At 39.1% G+C, this 26,112-nt stretch overlaps 1 protein-coding gene across 1 annotated transcript in view; it reads left to right on the top strand.

Moving 5' to 3' along the window:
• LOC123499320 (general transcription factor 3C polypeptide 3-like) overlaps positions 1-26,112 on the top strand; it is a 414,223-nt gene that overhangs the window by 79,342 nt on the left and 308,769 nt on the right. Inside the window, 1 exon segment of the mRNA XM_045247142.1 lies at positions 10,418-10,525. Coding sequence (XP_045103077.1) covers positions 10,418-10,525 — 108 coding nt within the window.

The raw sequence follows: 26,112 nt of genomic DNA, 5'->3' as shown, positions 1-26,112 counted from the left end.
CTGCACTGATGGATGGAGGGTTAGTGAGGCTGGAGCCGTCAGTATAGATGTGGAAGTGGTTGTGGTACTGCAAATGTAGGAGTGAGGTGAATAGGGTCTTGCCCTGCACTGGGCAAACGGCTTTGGACCAATGTGTGGATGTGTGAAGGGACAGAGAGACTGAGGAAAAGAGACAGTACTAAGGGCCCAGAGGGGAAATTTATTTCAAGGATGAGGAAAGGAGGAGACACCTGAAGAGTTGGAAAGGAGAGGGCTCTATCTACAAAGGATGTGTGGGCTTGATATGGCAAGGGGCCATGAAGTGGCTCCCTGCCATGCTGAAGGAGGAGGGAATGGAGGGCATGACATCTAGGGAAGGAGGCAAGTTTGGTGTAGGTCTGGACAAAGAAGCTGGAGTATCTGTGTGATAGGGAGGAGAGGGAAGCCTCTGCCTGAAGGACACAGATGGGGCAAGACTTAAGTGCATGCTGTGGTTGAGATTTAATAAATTATAATGAAAAATGACTTTTTCCAATTCTTGCAGATTGTTGTAGGAAAAATATTCAGAATCAATATGGTATATGAATCATGGGCCTATGCGTATGGCAAAACTTATTCTGATGTGTTTAAAGGAACATAAGTGGTGTATGGCAAGAGGTGGGCGTGATGCAATAAACACTCTCTAAGCATTGTAGTATACTACCTGTTTTTCCTTGTCATTTTACCAGTAATATTGGTCTCTGTGGTGAGGCTCCACCCCTCAAATCTCTCACCTCCTTCCCATCTTGCCATACACCACCCTACCAGTGCGGCAAAGAAAGGCGAGGGAGAAGTTATGTCACGCTCCTGTTTGCAGGTTCTCTTACGTTTTTTTTTTTTTTTTTTTTCTTTGCTGATCTTCCTACTGCAACAAGGGATGAAGAAAAAGAAAGGAGAATAGGAGATAATTGAAAAGAAGAGGGAAGATATGATGGCTCAGTGGCAGTTGAAACTGAGGCATTTGGCATGGCAGGGAAGGAGATTTTTGGAGGGAAAGGACAAGAAGAGGATCTCAATTTCAATAGCAGAAGTAAAGAATATGAAATCAAGGAAAAGGAAATTAGAAAAATACATGAGGAGAAGAAGAGGAAAGCAGAGGGAGAAACGTACATACCTGGAGGCGCAGATCTTGATTAGAACCAAAAATTTTACTTGGAGAAAATTGTTTCATGGAGAACAGGGAAGATTCCTACTGACGGTTAAAATAAACCATAATTCTATGAAATAACATTCTTAGGACACCCACCAATGAAGTAAATCTACTGGCAAAGGCATAAAGAACCAGAGCCAGGAATTCTGATAGTGTCACCACAAGGTAAATAGCTTCCAAAATTAAGTAAAGGTATATCTTGATTTATGCGTGTTTAATTTCTGCGTTTTTGTTAATACGCAACCAAAAAAATATTATAATTAATTAAATTTGAGCGATCGGTTTGCTTATATGCGATTTGGCCCAACCGCATTTTCAAACAGAGCGCCATACGTAATTTCAAACTGCATGCCAGAGAGTGGACAGCGACGGCTTGTGCTTGTGAGGGATGGAGACATTGGTGTCCTGCGTTTATTCTTTTACTATTGTTTACTTTTATACTGTAGGGTTATTTTTGATAAGTGGATTTTTGATAAAGTGGAAAAGCTCAGAGGAAGATGGTGACTGACTGTGGTGTGAGTGGTGAAGGCAGTGACGCAGTGAGTGTTGTGTTTATGTATTCTTTGTTTTGCTGTTTTCTCTTATTATTTTTTGCTTTCTCTTATTATTTCTTGCTTTTCCCTTAACTTTAAATACACTTCTAGTATTTAGAATGGTAAATGATAAAAACATTTTAATTTAGCCGAACAGATAGAGTATTTTGTACAAATTTTTTTGGACCACATCCCGCATCCCCCTTATTATCTATTGTTTCTTATGAGAATTACAAGTTTGTTTTATGTGAATTTTGATATACGCGATGCCTCTTGGAACGCATCTATCGTGTAAATCGAGAGTTACCTGTACTAAATATGGGAATAATTAGATCGCTCTTTGTGTGCAATTTCTCTATAGATCTGCACACAACATATATACAGGTTGAACCTCCCAAATCTGTCAACAACCGGACCTTAGACTTGCCGGACCATGGAAAATTTTGAACTATAGGTGGTCCCCAAAACACCCTCTATATACTTACCCTGCATTATACAAGTGTAGCTGTAACATTGTTTTGATATATGATATATGATACATGCAGAACATGTACATTGTACATGAAAATATACATGCAGAAGTATATAGAAAAACACGTAAATTAAGTTCAGCATGGAAAATTTTTGCCTGTGCCATTATCATCTTGCTGGACACAGGGATGTTACCAGTGCACCGAAGCGTAAACCACTGTATGAGAACACTGTCTAAATCACTCCTTTTACCCTCCCTAAGTGTCCTACGAACCTCCATGTTCTTCTTGCTCTCACACTCACTGTAAAACTTGAGAAGTTGATTCTTCTGCTTTTTTATATCATAGACGGTTGATGAGCCAATGTTGTACTGTTGGCATAGGGTCCACACTGAAACACCTTTATCTAGCTTCCTCAATAGGTCCACTTTCTGTTGCACTGATATTGTCATATGTTTGCGCTTTTTTTTGGTTCACACACAACACTATCACTTCCTGGTCGCTTGGAAGCCATGTTTAGGGGCAAATATTACAGAAAAGAATGTTTATGCACCTGGGGGGTGGTGCTTGCAATGAGCGGCAGCGTGGTACTGATCCAAATTTGACCCAGATTGCCCGGGCTCCAAAACACAGTACAGCGCCGCCGCGTCCTAGCGGCGATCTGGCAAATTACTCTGGCCAATTCAAAAATTCCGGCACACAAGAATTTTGCCGGATTACAGGTGTTGCCAGATGAAAGAATACCGGATTAAGGAGGTTCAACCTGTAATAAATTTACTAATTTTGATAAACACATAGGGTGGGTACTAAACTTTTAAAACTTTAAAGAGCTGTGTCTCAAAACATGATTTTTCGAGATATAAAAATACTGTATAAAATCATCCATTATACATGCTGCCTTGAAACTTGGTGTACTTATGGAAGGATTGTAATAACATTTCTATCACAGACACATGTTTTTCATTAAAAAAAAAAAAAAAACTAGCAGTTCCACTGTTTCACTTACTTTTGTCCGCCGAGATTTTAAAAAATTCCGCCTGGCACTACACCCACCTGCCAGCACAGTGCCCGGCGCTGCCGATGGAATTGCTTGAGCTGCCCCTCAGTTAATTCTTGGCGCACATCGTGTTATCACGCGCTGTGCTTCCGTCCCTGTTTTGTTCTTGAACTTTTCAAGTGCTTTCTCTGCCGGTTTCTTCCTGTTTTCATGGCAGATGACCTTAATGGGCAGCATGGTCATCCAGAGCAGCCTGCTGCTGCTTGGGAGAGTGGTTTGCTGATGGACTTGGTTACTTCCATGCCTGGTTCTTCCGGCTCTCAGTCATCTTCTGAGTCTTCTAGATGGGTTTGCTTAAGACCAGACTTCACCAGGGTCTTGGGCAGTTTCTGTTTGTTGGGTAATTGCAGGGATATCTGCAACCCAGGTAAGAGGTGTGGTGAGTGTTCTGCTTGGAGCAGTGATAAAATCCTCGCCTCCTATAAGTACCAGTGTGGTTTGAGGTGCAGGAGGTGTGCCAAGGCAAAACATTCCCATAGTTCTGTTGCCCAACCCTTTTGTAATGTTTCCTGTGACGTAGGCACATTGCAGTCTGTTAAAGCACCTCCTTCTGTTCAGGGAAAAAGGGATTTACCTGCTGCCTCTGTTTTGTCCAACATTCATGGCAGTTCGGAGATTTCATTTCAAGACGTTAGTGTTTTGTCCCAGGAAGAGCTCACAGCTGGGGATTTGGCTTCCCAGCAGGGCACTAAGCTTCCTATTGCTGTTGACATCTCTTTGTTTTTGAAGTCTTGGCAGGAGGAGGTGCTTGCTTCTGTCAACACTCTTGTTGCTTCTCAGATAGGAGATTTGTGTGGTTCTGTGCCTCTCCCTCCTACTGACCCTTCTCTTCCAGCTGTGCCCTCGTCTTCGTACCCGGACCTGATGCAGTTCAGTGTCCTGCCCCCCCCCCCCCAAGAGTCCTGATGCAAAAAGGTGTGTGCAGTCACACCAAGTCGGGGGCCAGAGGGGCTGTCTGGGGACTAGAGGTGCCTCTTAAGCGTTCACGTCCCCCAAAGGATGATGCTCGGAGGATCAAGAAGTCCCGCCCCATCTCAGTGGTGTCCGGCTACCCCCCTTCTCGGGACTTGTCGGTGGGAGGGGACTGGGGGGAGGTGGGCTGGCACAGTAATCCTGCCCCCCCTCCCCCATGGCCTTGGGTGAAGGCCCAGCTGGGAGAGACACTTGCCTCCTTGCCTTGTCTCCCCGCCCACGGAATGGCATGCTCACGCTTTACCCATGGAGTGCCTCCTCTGTCCTTTCAGCCAACAGGGACCCAGTGTCTGACGACCCCCGTACAGCCCAACAAACCCACTGTCCTGTTTGTACAAGCCTTCACAGCGGCCATGTTGCCTCTGTTTTGGCTGATGTGACTCGTCCCTGGACCGATCCAACACGCATAGACAGCCGTCATCCTGGAGGTGATCTTTTTCTCACCAATGCTTACAATTGGTGTGTCCTGCTTGGCTCTCCTCGCCCTTCTTGCTCTGGGTGGCAGGAATCAGGTGCCTTGACGTCCCCAGGGGAAGTAGTAAGACAGGAGGAGGATAGCTTTGCCTTGGGTCTAATGGTCGCTGCTGGACACGTGGTTGACTAACTACTTCACCTGGCCATGCACAACCCTAGGAAGTACGCTCAAGGTTGCTTTTCTTTGGGGCTTTTTCATACTGTCCTGGCACCTTCAGCCAAGGGGTAGAGGGTCAGTAGCTGGGACTGAGCACTCTTCTCAGCTCACACCTCCAGTCATGGGCATCTGCATGCTCCTAGGACACTCATCACTGGTCACCTAGGGCTCTAATTCTTGAGACACATGGGTCAAGGAGTACTCCTATGTACAGGTAACTCAATTTATGCGTGTTTGATTTACACGTTTATGTTATAATGCAACCGAAAAAATATAATTAATTTAATTTTCACGATCGGTTTGCTTATACGCGATTTGGCCCAACCTCATTTTCAAACTGAGCGCCAGACGCAATTACAGACTGCACGCCAGAGAGTTCCGCAGCTGGCTAATAGGTGGGAGCTCCGCTCTTCTCGTGCCTCATTTGCAGTCTGCCAGCACTGAGTACAGGTGGAATCTCTTCAATCTGCCTATAATTCACCAAGATGGACCCAAAATGTCCTTCATCTTCTTCTGCATGTGGTCTTATTTTTGATAAGTGGATTTTTGATAAAGTGGAAAAGCTCAAAGGAAGATGGTGACTGACTGTGGTGTGAGTGGTGAAGGCAGTGATGCAGTGAGTGTTGTGTTTACGTATTCTTTGTTTTGTTGTTTTCTCTAATTAGTTTTTGCTTTCTCTTATTATTTCTTGCTTTTCCCTTTACTTTAGATACTCTTCTAGTATTTAGAATGGTAATAATAAAAAAATGTGTTAATTTAGCCAAATAGAAAAGCTCAGAGGAAGATGGTGACTGACTGTAGTGAGTGGTGAAGGCAGTGACGCAATATGTGTTGTGTTTACAAATTTTTGTTGTTGTTTTCTCTTATTATTTTTTGCTTTCTCTTATTATTTCTTGCTTTTTCCTTTACTTTAAATACACTTCTAGTATTTAAGATGGTTAATAATAAAAATATGTTTATTTAGCCAAATAAATAGAGTATTTTGTACGAGTTTTTTTGGATCACATCCCGCATCCCCCTATTATCTGTTGTTTTTTGTGAGAATTACATGTTTGTTTTACGCAAATTTTGATATATGTGATGCCTTTTGGAACACATCTATCGCGTAAATAGAGAGTTATCTGTACCTGGTTGCATTCTTCAGCACCCTCTTTCTCCACGTCAATCCCTACCATGGGTTAGTGTCTCTACAATGGAGAGTTATTTCACCCTCTACGCTTGCCACATCCTGTTGACTCCCACCTCCTTGAATGTTGGAGTCTGCTGGTGTTTTGTATGAAAAACAGGTGTCTGTGATAGAAATGTAATTTTTTAATGCTAAAATTAATTTCTTTACTTACCTGTTTCAATGCTCATGAGAATTAACTGAGGGGCGGTACAGCCGATTTCTTTGGCAGCGCTGGGCACCGCACTGGCAGGCGTAGCGCCAGGAGGAATTTTTTGAAATCTTGGCTGACGAAAGTAAGTGAAACAATGGAACTGCTACTTTTTTTGTATGAAAAACAGGTAAGTGAAGAAATTAATTTTAACATTAAAAATTACATTTTGTCTGACCGGTTTTTCCTTAAAGTGATTAGACAGTTTTTAATGAGGCAAAATAACAGGTTTTCATGCTGTTTTGATGATGTCATGAAATGCAAAAAAAAATTTTAAATCATATCTCATGATGTATGGAGCAATTGAAAAAATGCATCCTCTACGTTTCTTTAGGCATCTTTCAAGTATGTCCATGCCAAAGCACATTTGAAAAAAAACTTAAATAAAGCCTGTATGACAATTTGAATGCAACTCTATGCATGACATCATGAAGTTGTGATGTCATTGATCTATCACATTCATACTCATACACATCAAAGAAAACCAGTATTTAGTAATATTCTGAAAATCTCAAGTCATAAATCCTGAAACTTTTTTTTTTTTATTAATTTTTCAAATTTTGATCGCAGTATGCCCTTAAATGCTCCCAGTGCAATAGGGAGTGGTGAATTTTTTATGACATCCAATTTATGAAAAAGTGATTGTGAGGCCACCCATAAACCTCACATCCATAGTCCAAGCAACTCCGGATATAAGTACAATAAAAACTGTCCACACCCCACTTGACACCTGCCAGGGATTTAGCCTTTTAACGCATGAGGTCACCAGGTACTGTATGTGGCAGCCCCAGGTCAGGGGGCAGCTATCCAACAGTAAGCCAAGGAATTTGTGTTTTAGTTTGAAGGGGATTGGGGAACCATCAATGGTGACCATTGGAATGTTGGGTATTCACCCTCTGGTGAAGCACAGAAGGCTAGTCTTCTGGGCACTCAACGTCAGGCCCCAACAGGCAGTCCAAGAGTGGACAAGGTCAAGCCCACACTAAAGTGAAAGTTGAGTCTCTTGGATAGTGGAAGCAGAACAAAGGAGGGATATGTCATCAGCATAGATAAGTGCATGTGTGCTGGGAGAGGAAGGAAAGTCAGAAAGTAAGACATTGAAGAGTGGAGGGCTGAGTGGAGACCCTTGAGGAACACCCATGGTGATTGGATAAAACCTGGAGTAAGTGTTACCAATTGCCAGGGAGAAGGATCTCTTTGTCAGGAAGGACTTGCAGAAGAATGTTGTTTTTCTCAAGACTGTGGCTAGACTAGGGATGCATACCACTATCTGGTATACTGAAATACTGGTATTTTTTATTGGTAATACAGTAAGTCCTCCTTATACGGTATTTCATTATCCTGTAAATTCACAGTTACGGTGTTTGGTAATTACTACCCTCCATTCTATTTACAGTAAGAAAAATTTACAGATACGGTATGCGCTCGTGTTTTGTTTACACCGTACTGTAGCGGCACCACTCAGCGCGGCCACAACAATCAGTCTTCCCGCGATTTTCACGGAACACAAGTGAAGTCCTTATGGCATGTTTTATTGTGGATATTATGAGTAACGGCTGAAATCCTTACTGTCCCTTAGCCTCGGGAGGGACATCATCTGATAGAATACGTGGCGAGTGAAAGGTAAATAAAGACATTTTCTGTTTATTTCTTTTATGCAGTACTTTACATTTTTTTTTATATAACTATTTTCATGTATTTTCACGTCTGTAGGGATGACTTTTGACGTGCTGGAACACATCTCTTATTATCCATGTTATAATGGGTTTGGTATACGTAATTTCGATTTGCGGTAAGGTTTTCAGGAACGCACATGTATAATATAATGAGGACTTACTGTACCAGTATCAGAACGGGTCAATAGCAGCGGTGGGGAGGGAGAGGCCAGAGCTTTGTTTACAACCAGGTGTGCAGCTGTTTGATTACCAGATATTTTTACCACTAATAAGCCTTTGGTGTTAATGCAAGTTTATAAATGAAAAACTACAGACAGAATGCACAAGATTGTTATTCTGAAGACCACAACAGGGGGGAGGGAGAGGCCAAGGAGCCTTTGGTTACAACCACATATGTGGACGTTCGGCTATCAGGTATTTTTTTTTAGTATTAAATTGAACTTTTATGTTCAAGTATTGTAAAGTTCGACTATTAAGATGTTCGAGTATTGAGTCTCCACTGTAACTTAATAAAGCCAGAAAGTTGTTGTTTGATTTATTAAAGGAATGAATAAGGAACGGATTACAGGTAGGCTCAAAGACACTCTTAATTCTTTCTTATGTCAGCAGGGGCTACTGCTTTACTATACAAGTAATGTATGATTAAACTAGATATTCAGTAAAGTTTTGTTCCTCTTTCTGTCAAAGTGCCTTGCCTTGCCTTGCCTTGCCTTGCCTGTCTCACGTACATCCTTAGTCTGTTGTGGCTTAACCCCTTCAACATGACACATATTTTGCATAATCTGGGCGCTTGTGACATATCCAATGACACGCATATTGCTTCATGGCTGTTTTCTGTTAAGATGGTGTGTTTTCTTTCCTGGATACTGTATGAGATCTCTCAGAATGTAGGTTGTATATGATACGATGACATATGTGACTTTCATCAATACTATATAGGTGTATGACTCTTATATGGTGGAAATAATTATTTTAGTCTTTAGTTTTTTGGAGTACCAATAGATTAGTCTACTATAAAAATTAAGGTTTTCTCATTTGTCATCGTCAGAAAATTTGTGTGGGTTTATTTCTTATTGTACATAATTATTATGAAAAATCACTTACCATCATCATTATTTCCGTAGTAGAAGAGAGAGAGAGAGAGAGAGAGAGAGAGAGAGAGAGAGAGAGAGAGAGCTGCCTCAGAGTCAAGTATCTTCCCACCCCCACCCAGCCCGGCTATGGTGCCAGGAGCCGTTTTCCGTTACTTGTAGCAAAGACGTTAACAGTGACTAAGATCTGAGATGTGGGAAAGTGGCATTGGACATTCGCTCACCATGTTACAAAGTGGGCGGCCTATAAGAGAGGGATGGGATGGTGGTGCACATGCCCTCTCATCTCACTCTATACATCACTAACTCCTCTCCACAGAGCGATTGTATTTAAAAAAATCATCACAAAGAAACTACAAGGGCTGGAGGAAAACTAACTACACCACTTGCAAGCTCACTTCTTCAACTCGGCAACTAGTGTGGCTCATTGTAAGGGAACAATGGAAAGTTCATGGAATTAAATAAGGAATAATACGTGGTGGTGAATGCGGAATCTTAACATCACTGACGGGGTGCAGGGCAAAGTCTTAACACATCGTACATTGCCACTTCCTCCCTTACTCACTCCCTCTCCACTCATTGTCATCATCTCTCTTCTCATCCCCCCTCTCCATTCTTCTTTCGCTCATCTTTGTCTCTCTACCTCACTAGCACGTTGGTATTTACACAGCTCATAACACTGTGATGTCTGAATATATTTTGATGGAGATTTGATTCATCCTTTGCCTTTTATTTTTATCACTTTTTTGCTCTTTTATTTATTCCTTAATATTTATGTGGTATATATTTGCCCAATTGTACTATATAGAATCTGAAATGTACTTGTGCAATTCTGTCACCATATCAATATTGATACAGTTTTTTTTCCCTCTTGATACAATACACTCACCTGTTTTATTTTCTCCTTACTTGTTGCATTCTTTTGTTCTTAAATATCTTTGACTTTCCCTCCCTTGCTTGCTGCTGACCACTAACACTGCTCTTACTCCCCCTTGCTGCTTTCCCTCTGTTAGCCCTTTCATGAAAGTTCCCTCCTTCCTCTGCCACTGAACAACTCCATTATTCATTGGTATTATAACTTGTTTTCCTCTCAGATTCCTTTCTCCTGTCACATCATTATAATTAATTTCTGTTACTTTCTTCTTACATTACATGTCCTCTTTCTTTGCCTCTGAGCATCTCCATTATTTTGTCTTAACTTACGTATTCTATTAACATTTATCATCTCCCATGTCACACCATGATCAATTGCTGTTACTCCCTCCCGGCCATTATTCCAGCTCCTTTTTACCATTGAACACCTCCATTATTCACTAAATCCTCCAGTCAACATCTGAAATCCCTCTCCCTTGTCACACCATCTTATTTTGTTACAGTTACACCCACCCTGCCAGCATTCAAAGTCACCTTTCTCTGCCACTGAGCTCTCCTTCCTTATTGCAGGGTGAAATTGACCATGTGGAAGTTGAGATGATTGAGGCAGAACCAGCAGAAGATGATGACAATGATGAAGAGGAAAGTCAGTTTACTGAGTACACTGATCTTTTAGCTGTGAGTTGACTTATGCTTATTGTTAATTACTGTATGCAAGTGACACTCTAAAGTAACTGTCAGTTGTCTGGCTGTTAATGTGTCTATCTCTCTGACACTTCATTGATATGATTACTTGTGTATTTAATTGTTTGCTTTGTAAATTACTGCATACACATCCTTCACTAAAAATTTTGAAAATGGCAACTCCAACACACAACCTCAGAGTCCCCTTCTGCGAAGGCGACAATAAATGTCTCAAAGTTGAATGACTCTCAGTATTGACCATGAATGTTTTGATGTCTCTCTTAACTTTTTCTTCATCAACTTCTGCAGCATTTGCAGTCTCAGATATAATTTTTGGTCTATAGAACACCACCTCTCCTCTACTAAATCTTATCTTCTTTTCTTCACTGAAACACAGGTGTCTGAGGCAACTGACAGTAACCCCTTTTTTGTTTCCTCCTACTTTCTCTATCCTCATTTTTGTTCCAAAGCTGTATGACTTGCTCTTGTGCCCACGCTTTTCAGTCTTCCAAGTTTTCCACTATCTGGCTTTGACTCAATAGTCGCTCTCTAACTAAATTTTTCAGTGCTGTCTATCTCTCCTCTAACTCCTTTGACTATACAGTAATACTTCAAGATATGAACGCTCTAATGTACAATTTGTTTTATATATGACGAAAAATTTCATATAATTTACGCGTCAAAATACAAAGATATTTTTAAGATACAAATAGCCATCGGTAGGTGGCGCAGTGATCGCTCGGCTACCCATCTCCACCCGAACATTCAGTTCGCGTTGTGTATCATTGTTCATCCTATGTGCATGTATGCGTCTGTGCTCCTCAGCAGTGTGTATTTTTTCTTAAGTTTTGTGAACTCAAGACCTTGTGATCATGGGTTCCTAAAGTAATAAATATAAGAAGGCTGAAAAGAGGAAACTTAGAAGAGTCTCGCAATGGATATGAAACACAAGATAATTGCAAGTTGACCTTGAAAGAGGATTAGTTGACCTCACTTAGGCCCTCCACCACCGCGGTTCCCCCACACTGCCGTCACCAAGTATTTTTATGTGTTTGTTAGCTATGTATAGTGTTCTTGTGAGTTAACAGAGTGTAAATTAGTATGGCGGTAGCTACTGAGGTATATCAGAGTGTGATTGAGTGCGTGAAAGAGAGTGTTGAGGTGGGATTGGGCGAGTTTGTTGTGTGTGAGATGTGTGGGCATGACAGGAAGATCGTTGACTTTTCTGAGTGTATGGTGTGTAGGCTCAAGAGCGAGAATTTAGTTCTTTCTCTTGAGCACCGAGAATTGCGAGAGGAAATGAGAAAGCTAAGTGAGGGGAAAAGTGCGAACGAAGTTCTCATCTTTGAGTTGAAAGAAGAGATTAAGAGGCTTGGGGAGGCAGTGGAAAAAATTAGGCAGGAGATCAGTGTTAGGCCGAGGGTTGGACCTTCTGAGGGCGACAGGGTGGCTTGGCCCTCTGTCGGGAAGAGCAAAGTGGGGAAGAGGGAGCAGGCGAGCCAGACTGGGAAAGATAGTAGTCAGGATGGGCAGAGATGGCAGGTTGCGAGGGAAAGGAAAGCGGAGGCAGTTAGGGAGGATAGGACTAAACCTGTTGAGTGTGAAAATAGGTTCGGTTTGTTGGAGGGGGGAGCGGGAGAGTGAGAGTGGAGTGAATGAGGTGGTTGTGGTGAGTGAAAGGAGAGAGAAGGGGGTAGAGGAGAAGAGGAGGAGGGTTGTGCCTAGCACACTTCAGGTGTGTGTGGTGGGTGACTCTCAGGTTAGGTACTTAGATAGCACTTTCTGTGGGAAAGACAGGGATAGGAGGACGAACATGTGTATGCCTGGTGCAGGTGTGAAGGCAGTGAGTGAGGAGATGCAGAAGAGAGTTGGGGGAATGGAGAGGAGGGTGTAGTAGTTTTGCACGTAGGTGGGAACGATGTCAGAGCAGGTGGGTCGGAGGAGTTAGTGGCAAGATTTCGGGAAATGTTAGGCAAGATAAGGGAGAGTGGTAGGTGTGTAGTGTCAGGAATCTTGCCTCGTGTGTATGTTAGCAGGGAATGGTTGTCTAGGGCCATTGGTGTGAATGATCGGGTAAAAGGGATGTGTAAGGATGTGGGTGTCAGCTTTGTGGATGTATGGGATAGGTTCTATGGGCGAAGGGATTTGTATGCTAGGGATGGTGTGCATCTGAGTAGGAAGGGTGTGGATGTGCTGAGTGGATGTCTGGAGGGGAGTTGGGATGGAGTGTAGGGGTGAGGTAGCAAATGCATTCCAGAAGAAAGATGTTAGACATAAATTAGATAGGATAAACAGAGATAGTGAAAAGATTAGGAAAGATTTCCAGGTGCAAATAGGAGAGAATAAGATTAGGATTCCAAATAAGGAGACAGCATCTAGGAAGGTAGCAGGACTTAAATGTTTTTATGTAAATGCCAGGAGTCTTAGGAACAAGAAGGACGAGTTATCTAGTTATATAGTTGAGGAGGACTTAGATGTTGTATGTGTCACAGAGGCATGGGTAAATGAGGAAAAGTTTAGGGAAAATAGGAAAGAATATGAAGTAGATGGATACATTATGTATTTACACCAGAGAATTGGTAGGATAGGTGGAGGAGTAGTTATTTATGTAAAAATCCTTCATTTCCAGTCAGGTTAATGGTATTAAGGTAGATAACAGAGTAGAGTCCTTATGGCTGGATGTTAGAGTAAACAAAAGTAAGGTTATTAGAGTAGGAGCTTTTATAGACCACCTAACCAGTCAGCAGATGTAGACAACCTTATGGTAGATGAGATAAATAGGGGGTGTACTAGTCAGACAATTATCTTAGGGGATTTTAATCTTAAGTCAGTAAACTGGGAGAGGATGGTAGGAGATGCTAGTGAAAATAAGTTTATGGAAAGTTTTCAGGATAACTATTTAGTGCAGATGGTAGATAAACCTACTAGGGGAGGAAGGTTTTAGACATAGTACTAACAAATATTGAGCATTGTTTAAAGGAAGTTGAGGTAGGAGAGACTTTAGCAAACAGTGACCATCATATAATTAGATTTATCATTAATTCCAGTAGGGATAATATAGTGAATAAGACTAGAGTCCCAAACTATCAGAAAGGCAATCATGGTAGGTTACGTTAGTTATTAGGAGAAGTAAACTGGGAAGATAGTTTTGGAAATAAAACTGCACAGGAGATGTGGGATATTTTTAAGGTTGTAGTAAAGGGTATAGTGATGCAGTGTATCCCTTACAAAGATATAAGGCAGAGAAACAGGAAGCCATTATGGTGGACTCACAAGATAGGTAGACAGATCAGAGAGAAGAAGAGGGCATATAAAGAGTTGCAGAAAAGTGGGGAAGATGTAGATTTGATTAGGTACAGACAGGTCAGGGATGATTTGAGTAAGGTTATAAAAAAAAGTAAAAGGCAGGCAGAGATAAAACTAGCTAGAGCTGGGAGTAAAGATCCCAAAAAATTATATAGTTATTACAAGGTCAGTGATAAAAGAAATAAGGATAGGATTGGACCACTCAGAAAAGATGGTGTAGTAGTGGATCAAAATGAAGACATAGTAGAATTATTGAATGAACAATTTTCTTCAGTATTTACTAGGAAAGAATAGGAAATCCTGTTACAAACAGTGACGAGTAGTTTAAGAGCTTTAGAAAATATTGATATAAAACCGGGAATTATTAGGAAATTTATTCTTGAACTAGACGATAGGAAAGCTAGTGGTCCTGATGAGCTACATGCCAGAGTACTTAGGAGGGTGTAGACAGTATTTCTGAAGCACTTAAGTTAATCTTTGAAAGATCACTTAGGTTTGCTGAGATACCTCAGGACTGGAAGTTAGCTAATGTTACTCCAATATTTAAAAAGGTAGGAAGGATGATGCGAATAATTATAGACCGATCAGTTTAACTAGTATAGTATGTAAGATACTAGAGAAAATCATTAAGGGTAGTATTTGGGAGCATTTAAATGAGAATAGATTAATTAGAGATACCCAACATGGCTTTAGATCAGGGAGGTCCTGTCTTACAAATTTGCTCGATATCTTAGAATATATTACCAAGGAGTTAGATGATGGAAATAGCATAGATGTTATATATCTAGATTTTAGCAAGGCGTTTGATAAGGTACCGCATAGGAGGCTAGTGTACAAATTGAGACTACATGGGATAGGGGTAGGTTAGTTGATTGGATTAGTGAATGGCTTTCTGATAGGAAACAGAGAGTAGTATTAAATGGGGCAATGTCTGAGTGGAAGGAAGTGGTTAGTGGGTACCCAAGGATCAGTGCTAGGACCTCTTCTTTTTTGGTGTACATTAACGATTTAGATATAGGAATTAGTAGCAAAGTATCAAAGTTTGCAGATGATACTAAGATAGCATGTGCAGTACAGGGTGAAAAGGACAATTACAGAATACAACGAGACCTGGACAGGCTGATAGCATGGGCAGACAGGTGGCAGATGGAGTTTAATTCTAAAAGTGTCAGGTTATGCATTTAGGTAAAGACAACACAAACTTTAGCTATGAGATGGAGGGATGTTGGCTAGAGGCAGTAGAGGAGGAAAGGATTTAGGAGTAGTGATAGACAGGACTATGAAATTTTCAAAGCAATGTTTAGAAGCAAGAAATAGGGCAAATAGGATCCTGGGTTTTATAAATAGAAATGTTAGTTATAAAAGTAAGGAAGTGGTGCGTAGCTTATATAATTCCTATGTTAGGCCCCATTTAGAGTATTGCATACAGGCCTGGTCATCCCATTATAGGCAGGATATCAACATGTTAGAAGCAGTTCAGAGAAGAGCAACTAGGATGATACCAGCATTAAAGTGCCTGGAGTATAGAGATAGATTAAAGGAATTAAACATGTTTTCATTTGAGAGGAGATGTATAAGAGGGATATGATAGAGTTATTTAAAATGTTCTCAGATACAAACTACATAGATGTGAGATCTTTCTTTACCTTAGAGGAGGGAAGTAGGACTAGAAATCATGGCAGGAAGATTAGAAAGCAAGGCTGCAGGTTAGATATAAGAAAATATTTCTTTAGTCATAGGGTGGTAGACTTCTGGAATGCATTGCCAGAGAGGGTTGTAAATAGCACTAGTTTGACAATGTTTAAAAACAGATTAGATAAGCACTTAGATTTATTAGATTTATGATTATGTATAGTGCTGCATGATAGTTTTTTATAAGAAATTTACTATAGTTAAACAAGACATGATCCCCATGTATGGGAATCACAGATTGTAGAGGAATTCACTGCAGGACTTAGCCCTGTTAATGGGCCAAATATTTAGAATTTGTATATAATGTATTGTGTACTTGTAAGTGCATCTTTAAGTACTGATGACTAAGTCGCTGTGTGACTGATACAGGATAACCTAGATGGGCCCTGGTGGCCCTTTGTTATCCTATTATTTATGTTATGTTATGTTAAAATATGAACGTGGTGTGCGTATCTGTGACTTGGCCCTGTGCGCTAACGCTAGTAGTAACTGTAAAGTGAAACCATTGTTGGTGTATCATTCTGAGAACCCCAGGGCCTTTAAAGCACATAAGGTGTTAAAAGAAAAACTCCAGGTCATGTCGCATGTCAATAGTAAGGCATGGGTAACTCGCCAATTCCTCCTCTGTACTACATATACGAAGTTCTATCACAACATCGGTAAGTATGAATGCAAGTTGGGAGTTTTTGCTCGCACTAACTCGGCAGGTTTAGTGAGAAACACACTAAATAGCTTAAATTCACATACTGATTACACTTGGAAATTCAATAAATGAGTGAGTACAAATGGTGATCTGCCCACAAGCAACTCTTCCTCTTTGCAATGCAAAAAACCAGAAGTCTCTAGATGCTATGGTTACCAAAATATCACAGGTTGAATGAGGTGGTATCATCGGTTTATGTGGCCTTGCGTCTGATCGAGTTTAGCGGCCTTGGCTAGAGCAATAGAAAACGGGCCCTTTTATCTCTCTCTCTCTCTCTCTCTCTCTCTCTCTCTCTCTCTCTCTCTCTCTCTCTCTCTCTCTCTCTCTCTCCTGTTCTGATACCACTCTCATTCAAATGTTGTCTCCCTGCTACATTGTGAGAGACCCGAGGTGTAAAAGTAAGGCACGCAGGAGAGGTAGCGGAATTGGACACCGTGAAATCACTGTCGCTACCACCATTCATTCTTGGGAGTTGGTTACACAGTGACGTATAGCATATCTTTACTCCTGATGAATGTTGCCAGCTCACAAACAATGAGGACTTGAAGAAAATAGCCAAAATATAGCCCAAAAACGCCTAAACATCTATTGACGTGCCCCAAGTCATGCGTGATGAACGTCTATCGACGTGTCCCGATTTTTGCGGGTTAAGTTGTTATTTTGGGCAATATAGTACATTTATATCATGCATACAATAAACATTGTATTTATCTTATATTAAATCTACATTTGGTTGGTATTTAAAACATGCTAATTTTTTTTGGGGGGGAGGTAAATTTGTATCACTAGAACAAACTAATTCTATTTCCATTAATTTCTATGGGAAAAATTGATTTGATATACAATTTTTTTTTATATACAATGATCGCCACAGAATGAATTAAATTCGTATGTCAAAGTACTACTGTATATTTAACTTCTAAAGTGGAGCACATTCTGTCTCTTTTCTTTTGTGGAGATCTCCATTCTTGGAGATAACAATGTTCACCACTTGCTTTGGCCTTTCCCTTCCTTCACTGACCATCCTGGTGAACTAACCTTCAACTTTGCTATCCTCCATGATTTATAGCAACTGCTGCAACATTGGCAAAAGTTTGAGAAAAGAGTTCTGCTTTAGATTAGAGGCAGTGGTGCCATCAGGATGAAATAAAGGATGAAAAGATGAAGAAATAAAGTTATTGGAGATGTTTTTGGTCAGATGCCAGAAGGGGAGCTGGAGTTTGAAAGATTTTGACATTTTCTTTTTATGAAAGAGTGTTTGCTAAATTGAAGAACAGACTTGGCATGATTCCACGCAGATATATAAAGAGTATGATATTCAGGTGATGGAAGTCTCAAATATCTTTTGTAAGCAACCTCTCTATCGTGTATAGCAAGAGAACAGGCAGTGCTAAGGTTGCATCATGAATCTTTTTATTTATTTATTTATTTTTTTGAGAATTTATGAAAAAAAAATTTCACTAAAATACGAATAAGGTGTTGGCAACACTCTCTCAAAGTTTTGTGGTGAAATTTATTTTCTGAACTGGCTTTATTATCAAAATAGATAAAAACATTGGAACCATTGACAGGCCAGTTACACAGATAATATTTTTTTTTATCAGTCATTGAACTAGAATCTGTGTTTTTTTGGTAGTGAAACTGAATAATTATTTTCTGGTAGCATTTAGCAGCCTAACTCAGTGGCTTTGAACACTGAGTCATCTGCTGGTCATCTGCTCTCCAGTGGTCTGTAGACCTCACTGGAGAGAGGGTGGGTGCAATGTTTATTAGCGATAAACACTTTACATCTGGCTATGGTCTGCACTTTCTTAAAATGGTCTCTGGGAAGCTGTAATTGTACAAAAAGTTGACTATATATGTTAGCTATATAGGTGACATTCTTGGATTCACACCAACAGTATCAGTACCTCTCACTTCCAGAAGTGTGACAGTAAACATAAGTTAGTGGTGAAGAAGGAGAAAGTATTCAGACCAACATTACCACACTGACATGTGTTTAAATGGCGACCGTGTTACCTTTAAACTTTAAAGTCCTCTCATGAAATATTTATTTTTTCATTCAGAATGCTTATTTTTAACCAAACTGACTGTGATCTTTCTTTTGATATGAAGAAGAAATTTGTCTCTATTCTTCTTGAAAGATAAAATGAATATATGTAGTCTCAAACATCTTGTAATGTTTTTTTCTTTTTTCCTCTCCCTAAATCACCAGATTGTCAGAGAACTTGTAAGAAATATTTACACTAAAAAGGAAAGTGCTAAGAGAAAATATTATTCTAGAAATTGTTCTACAGTAGTTAATACCTCTATAAAACACAGCGAACAAAGTGCTCATGGAACAAAGTGTTGATAGAGTAGGGAAACAAAAGTAGTGCATAAAATTTGCATAAATATTCAGTCCTAAAACCAATTTGCATGATTTATTCAGCCAAACATGAATGACACTTCATTATATAAGGGATTTTATCCATAAGGTAACCAAAGCAATATATCACATTCTTATGTTCCACATAAGTAAAATTTGCGACGCAACCTTCATCTAAGGTTTAGGAAATCTAGGTTGAGAAAAAGAATGAGGAAAGTACGCATAAATATTCAGTCCTAAAACCAATTTGCATGATTTATTCAGCCAAACATGAATGACACTTCATTATATAAGGGATTTTATCCATAAGGTAACCAAAGCAATATATCACATTCTTATGTTCCACATAAGTAAAATTTGCGACGCAACCTTCATCTAAGGTTTAGGAAATCTAGGTTGAGAAAAAGAATGAGGAAAGTACGCCTTCATGCCAGACACTATTACCTCTGTTATGCATTCAGCACACAGAGATGGATCTCTGACATGGAAACAATAATCATTCCAGGGAAAATCAGCATAATACCCCCCCTCAGGTAGCTCCAACTGGCAGAGGCAAAACACCAAAGGCTTTGGGGGATCCTGTGGAGGGAATAGAAAAAAATATGACAATATACAGATAAAAGATAGTGATCAGAGGAGCTCAATGGAGAAGATAGGGTAACAACAGAAGCAGAGGGAGTAGTGATAAGATAAAAACAAATTCATGGACCAATCAAGAATATAAAGACATGATAGATGACACAATAAGGAGTCTAACGAGAATAATTAAAGAAAGGAGAAAAGTGATATTAGTAGATTTCAACTGTAAAGAAGTGGACTGGGAAAATTATGAAAGTGGTATGGGGGAAGAAGCCTGGGGAGAAAGATTCCTGAACTGAATGATAGATAATATGATGGACTAAAGAGTAAAGGAAAACACAAGATTCAGAGGAAACGACGAGCTGTGAGATTGGACCTAGTTTTTACAAGGGGTATACAAATGAATGATGATATAAGATATAAGTGCCTATTGGAAAAGAATGACCATGTGATATTATAAATGGATATAGAAGAGGGAAAAGGAAGATAGAGACGATTCATACAAAGGAGACTGATTAAATTACAGAAAGGCAGATATTGAGAATCTCAAGAACTACTTCAAATACATTAAGTGGGAGGAGATGGAAAACTCAGAGACAGTGCAAGAGAAGTATAACTTATTTTTGGAAATATACAAAACAGAAGTCAGGGAATGTGTCCTGAAACATAAACTTAAAGCAGAAGGAAAGAAGGATTGGTTTAATGCAAGATGTGCTAGGGCTAAGGAGGAAAGAGATGGAGCATGGAAAAGGTGGAGGAGAAATAGAAATCCAGTAAATAAGGAAAACTTCAAGACAGCGAGAAATGAATATGTTAAGGTGAGGAAGGATGAGGAAAGGAACTATGAAAAGGATATTGTCGAAAAATGTAAGGAGCAACCAAAATTGTTCTACACATTCATAAATGGAAAAAAAAAACAAGAGAATGGTTAAATGGAGAGAACGATATGGTGGAAGACCCAAAAAGTATGGCAGAACTATTAAATAATAAATTCCAGGAGGTCTTTACTAAGAAATCCAAATTTGAAAGGCCACAAGGTAATATAGAGACCGTCTATATGAAAGAGGTTAAAGTAACCAAGCTTGAAATAAAAGAGTTACTGAAGGAATTGGATGAAGGGAAGGCAATGGGACCGGATGAAGTCTCAGGCTGAATATTGAAAGAATGTAGAGAAGAACTAGCAAGTCCTATATACAACATCATAAAATGCTCAAAAGAAAATGGAACAGTACCAGTAGAATGGAGAAGAGCTGAGGTGGTTCCCATATATAAGAGCGGAAAGAAGGAAGAACCTTTAAATTACAGACCGGTATCACTAACTAGTGTAATATGCAAGATGTGTGAAAGAATAATAAAGAAACAACGGATCGAGTTCCTTGAAGACAACAAATTAATAGCAAATAGCCAATTTGGTTTTAGAAAAAGACGGTCGTGTGTAACTAATTTACTGAGTTTCTACTCTAGAATAGTTGATAAAGTACAAGAGAGAAAGAGAGGGATGGGTTGACTGTATTTATTTGGATTTAAAAAAGGCATTTGATAAAGTGCCATATGCAAGATTACTGTGGAAGTTAGATGAGAAGGGTGGCTTAAAAGGAAGCACATTGAGATGGATGGAAAATTATTTGAGGGGGAGAGAAATAAGCACGGCAGTTAAAGATATGAAGTCCAAGTGGAGAGCAGTAGAAAGCGGAGTGCCACAGGGGTCAGTATTAATGCCAATACTTTTCTTCATATATATAAATGACATGCCAGAAGGAGTGAACAGTTGCATAAATCTGTTTGCGGAGGATACAAAACTGTGCAGAGTTATAAAGCAAAAAGAGGATTTGAAATACTGCAGGAAGACCTAAATAAGAGCTGGGAATGGAGTAAGAAGTGGGAAATGGAATTCAATGTGGACAAAAGCCATGTCATGGAAATGGGAAAGAGTGAAAGACAACTCGTGGGAATCTATAAGATGGGAGATGGAGTAGAACTGGAGAAAGTAAAAAAGGAAAAGGACTTAGGAGTGACGATGGAAGAAAACAATCAACCGGTAAGCCATATTGATAGAATTTTCAGAGAGACATATAATTTGCTAAGGAATATTGGAGTAGCATTTCACTACATGGACAAAGAAATGATGAAGAAATTGATAAGTATTATAATAAGACCCAGATTGGAATATGCAGGAGTAGTGTGGACCCCTCATAAAAAGAAACACATAAGGAAGTTTGAGAGACTACAAAAAATGGCTACAAGAATGGTTCCAGAATTTGAAGGGATGACATATGAGGAGAGACTAAAGGCTATGGATCTACCAACCCTGGAACAGAGAAGGGAGAGAGGAGATCTGATAGAAGTTTATAAATTGATCAACAGAATGGACGAAGTGGGTAATGAGAAACTGATCCTGAGAGAAGAATATGACATTCAAAGCACAAGATCGCATAGTAAAAAGCTGAGAAAGGGAAGATGTCTAAAAGATGTTAAAAAATATAGTTTCCCACAAAGATGTATTGAGACGTGGAACAGTTTGAGTGAAGAAGTGGTGTCTGCAACGAATGTGCATAGTTTTAAAGAAAAATTGGATAAGTGTAGATATGGAGACGGGGCCACACGAGCATAAAGCCCAGGCCCTGTAAAACTACAACTAGGTAAATACACACACACGAGAGACGCGGTCGACAAAGGACGCAGTACCGTCGCTCCGAGAATCAGCTGATCCTCACTACCTATTTGTTTTGGGTTTGTTGTGGCCTGGGCGAGTAGAGTAGACTCGTTTTCATGAATACAGTGTTACAATATCATGATTAAGGAAGAGATTCCATCTAAATCCAGGTATGAGACACGAGAAAGAATGAAAGTTGATGATGACCATGTTGGTGAGGGTAAAAGAGCATTTGAAGGCTTTGATACGGCACATACTTTGCTATTTAATAGAGTGTTGACTATTGAACGTAATTTAGATAAATGGATAAAGGAGAGTATGGGAATGAAAGAGAATGAAGAACAGGAAAAAGAGCTCCAGAAATTGAAAGAAAGGACAAAAAGAGTGGAAGAAAACGAAACTAGGCTAAGAATAGAAAATGAAGAATTAAAAAAGGAAGTAGCTAACTACAAGAAATTGATGGAAGAAGGACTTGGTAAAGCCGAGAAAGAAAAAGAGAAGCTGAAAGATCTAGTTAACAAAGAAGAAGAAAGAGTACAAGACGTAATTAAAAAAGAAGTACAGGCATGGAGAATCCAAGATAAGAAAGACAAGGAATCATTTCAAGAAGTATTTCAAGAACAGTTAAAAGAAAGAGATGAAAATATGACAAACAAAATGATAGGAGTCCTTAAGAAAAAAGAAAATTTAGTAAGAGAAATTGGGGATAAAAAAAAATGTAATTATTTTTGGCCTGAAAGAAAAAAATGTTAAATATAGACCAAGAAGGGAAAAGGACGAAATGAAATCAGTAAAAGACCTACTAAAACATCTAAATGACGAGGATAGACAGAACGTAGAAGAGGAAGTAGAAGAAATCCATACATAGAATGGGACCATATCAAGAAGGAACAGTGAGACCAATTAAGATACTACTAAAATCACAAGCAACAACAGAAGAAATACTATATAGAAAAACAAAACTCAGACAAACAGAAGGCTGCAAAGATATATATATATATATATATATATATATATATATATATATATATATATATATATATATATATATATATATATAAAGAAAAATAGAAATGAGGAGGAAAGGAAGAGACACAACAAACTGGTGGCAGAAGCAAGGGAAAAAAAATAATGAAATGTCAGAGGAGGAGAAGAAGGCAAATTTTTGGAGAATTATAGGAGACAGGATAAGGAAATGGTATATAAAAGAGAAGGAAGAGAAAAAAATGGAGCAAGTTTAACTAAATATGATAAGAACAAGAGATTAAAAATGATGTAAACGAACATAGATGGGGTTTTATCAAGTAAATAAGAATTAAGAGATTACATAAAGAAAGAAGAACCAGATATTGTTTGCCTGGCAGAAACAAAGTTAAATGAGGCAATAAAAATGGACATAGATTAAAGGTATAATATATGGAGGAGAGACAGAGTGGTTAAAAGAGGAGAAGTCATGATGAGGCAAAGGAAAGAGATGGTGCCACAGAAATACTGTATATTAAGATACATATTAATAAAAAGGAATTAACAATCATTGGAACATATGTGCCACCAAAAACAAATTCATGGACCAATCAAGAATATAAAGACATGATAAATGACACAAAAACGAGTCTTACGAGAATCGTTAAAGAAAGGAGAAAAGTGATATTGGTAGGAGATTTCAACTGTAAGGAGGTGGACTGGGAAAATTATGAAAGTGGTATGGGGGAAGAAGCCTGGGGAGATAGATTCCTGAATCTAATGATAGATAATATGATGGTCCAAAGAGTAAAGGAAAACACAAGATTCAGAGGAAATGATGAGCTGGCGAGATTGGACCTAGATTTTACAAGGGGTATACAAATGAACGATGATATAAGATATAAGTGCCCATTGGGAAAGAGTGACCATGTAATATTAGAAATGGATATATAAGAGGGAAAGGAAGATAGAGACGAATCATACAAAGGAGACCAATTAAATTACAGAAAGGCTGATATTGAGAATCTCAAGAACTATTTTAAAACGTAAACTGGGAGGAGATGAAAAATCAGAGACGGTGCAAGAGAAGTATAATTTATTTTTGTAAATATACAAAACAGGAGTCAGGGAGTATGTCCCAAAATATAGACCTAAAGAAGAAGGAAAGAAAGATTGGTTTAATGCAAAGTGTGCTAGGGCAAAGGAGAAACAAGATGGAGCATGGAAAAGGTGGAGGAGAAACAGAAATCCAGAAAATAAGGAAAATTTCAAGACAGCGAGAAATGAATATGCTAAGGTGAGAAAGGAAGAAGAAAGGAACTATGAAAAGGACATTGACGAAAAATGTAAGGAACAACCAAAATTGTTCTACAGATTCATAAATGGAAAAATTAGGCAAAGAGAACCAATAGAAAGATTAAAAAGCGAGAACAGGATGGTGGAAAACCCAAGAAGTATGGCAGAACTGTTAAATAGTAAATTTCAGGAGGTCTTTACTAAGGAATCCAAATTTGAAAGACCACAGGGTAATAGAGAGACTTTCTATATGAAAGAGATTAAATTAACCAAACTTGAAATAAAAGAGTTAATGAAGGAAATGGATGAAGAGAAGGCAATGGGACCGGATGAAGTCTCAGGCAGAATATTAAAAGAATGTAGAGAAGAACTAGCAAGTCCTATATGCAATATCATAAAATGCTCAATAGAAAATGGAACAGTACCAGTAGAATGGAAAAGAGCTCTGAGGTGGTTCCTATATATAAGAGCGGAAGGAAGGAAGAACCCTTAAATTACAGACCGGTATCACTAACTAGTGTAATATGCAAGATGTGTGAAAGAGTAATAAAGAAAGAATGGATTGAGTTTCTTGAAGACAACAAATTATTATCAAATAGCCAATTTGGTTTTAGAAAAGGTCGGTCGTGTGTAACAAATTTATTGAGTTTTTACTCAAGAATAGTTGATAAAGTAGAAGAGAGAGAGGAATGGATTGACTGTATTTATTTAGATTTAAAAAAGGTGTTTGATAAAGTGCCACATGAAAGATTACTATGGATGTTAGAGGAGAAGGGTGGCTTAAAAGGAAGCACATTGAGATGGATGGAAAATTACTTGAAGGGAAGAGAAATAAGGACGGTAGTTAAAGATATGAAGTCCAAGTGGAGAGCAGTAGACAGTGGAGTGGCACAGGGGTCAGTATTGGCACCAATACTTTTTCTCATATATATAAATGACATGCCAGAGGGAGTGAACAGCTACATAAATCTGTTTGCGGACGATGCAAAACTGTGCAGAGTCATTAAACAAAAAGAGGATTGTGAAATACTGCAGGAAGATGGAATACTGCAGGAAGATGGAATTAAATGTGGACAAAAGCCATGTCATGGAAATGGGAAAAAGTGAAAGACAACCAGTGGGAATTTATAAGATTGGAGATGGAGTAGAACTAGAAAAAGTAAAAAAGGAAAAGGACTTAGGAGTGACGATGGAAGAAAACAATCAACTGGTAAGCCATATGATAGAATTTTCAGAGAGACATGTAATTTGCTAAGGAATATTGGAGTAGCATTTCACTACATGGACAAAGAAATGATGAAGAAATTGATAAGTACTAAAATAAGACCTAGATTGGAATATGCAGGAGTTGTATGGACCTCCCATAAAAAGGAAATTGGAGAGACTACAAAAAATGGCTACAAGAATGGTTCCAGAATTTAAAGGGATGACATATGAGGAGAGACTAAAAGCTATGGATCTACCAACCCTTGAACAGAGAAGAGAGAGAGGGGATCTGATACAAGTTTATAAATTGATTAACGGAATGGATGAAGTGGATAATGAGAAACTAATCCTGAGAGAAGATTATGACATTAGAAGCACAAGATCGCATAGTAAGAAACTGAGGAAGGGAAGATGTCTGAGAAATGTTAAGAAAAATATAGTTTCCCGCAAAGATGTATTGAGACTTGGAACAGTTTGAGTGAGGAAGTGGTGTCAGCAACGAGTGTGCATAGTTTTAAAGAGAAATTGAATAAGTGTAGATATGGAGACGGGACCACACGAGCATAAAGCCCAGGCCCTGTAAAACTACAACTAGGTAAATACACACGACGAACTGGTGAGATTGGACCTGGTTTTTACAAGGGATATACAAGTGAATGATGATATAAGATATAAGTGCCCATTGGGAAAGAGTGACCATGTAATATTAGAAATGGATATAGAAGAGGGAAAAGAAAATAGAGACGAATCATACAAAGGAGTCCCATTGAATTACAGAAAGGCTGATATTGAGAATCTCAAGAACTATTTAAAAT

This window comes from Portunus trituberculatus, chromosome 49 (assembly GCF_017591435.1).
Source record: "Portunus trituberculatus isolate SZX2019 chromosome 49, ASM1759143v1, whole genome shotgun sequence".
Taxonomy (NCBI): domain Eukaryota; kingdom Metazoa; phylum Arthropoda; class Malacostraca; order Decapoda; family Portunidae; genus Portunus; species Portunus trituberculatus.
Note: the sequence above shows the minus strand (reverse complement) of the source record. Positions and strands in the feature narration are given on the sequence as shown.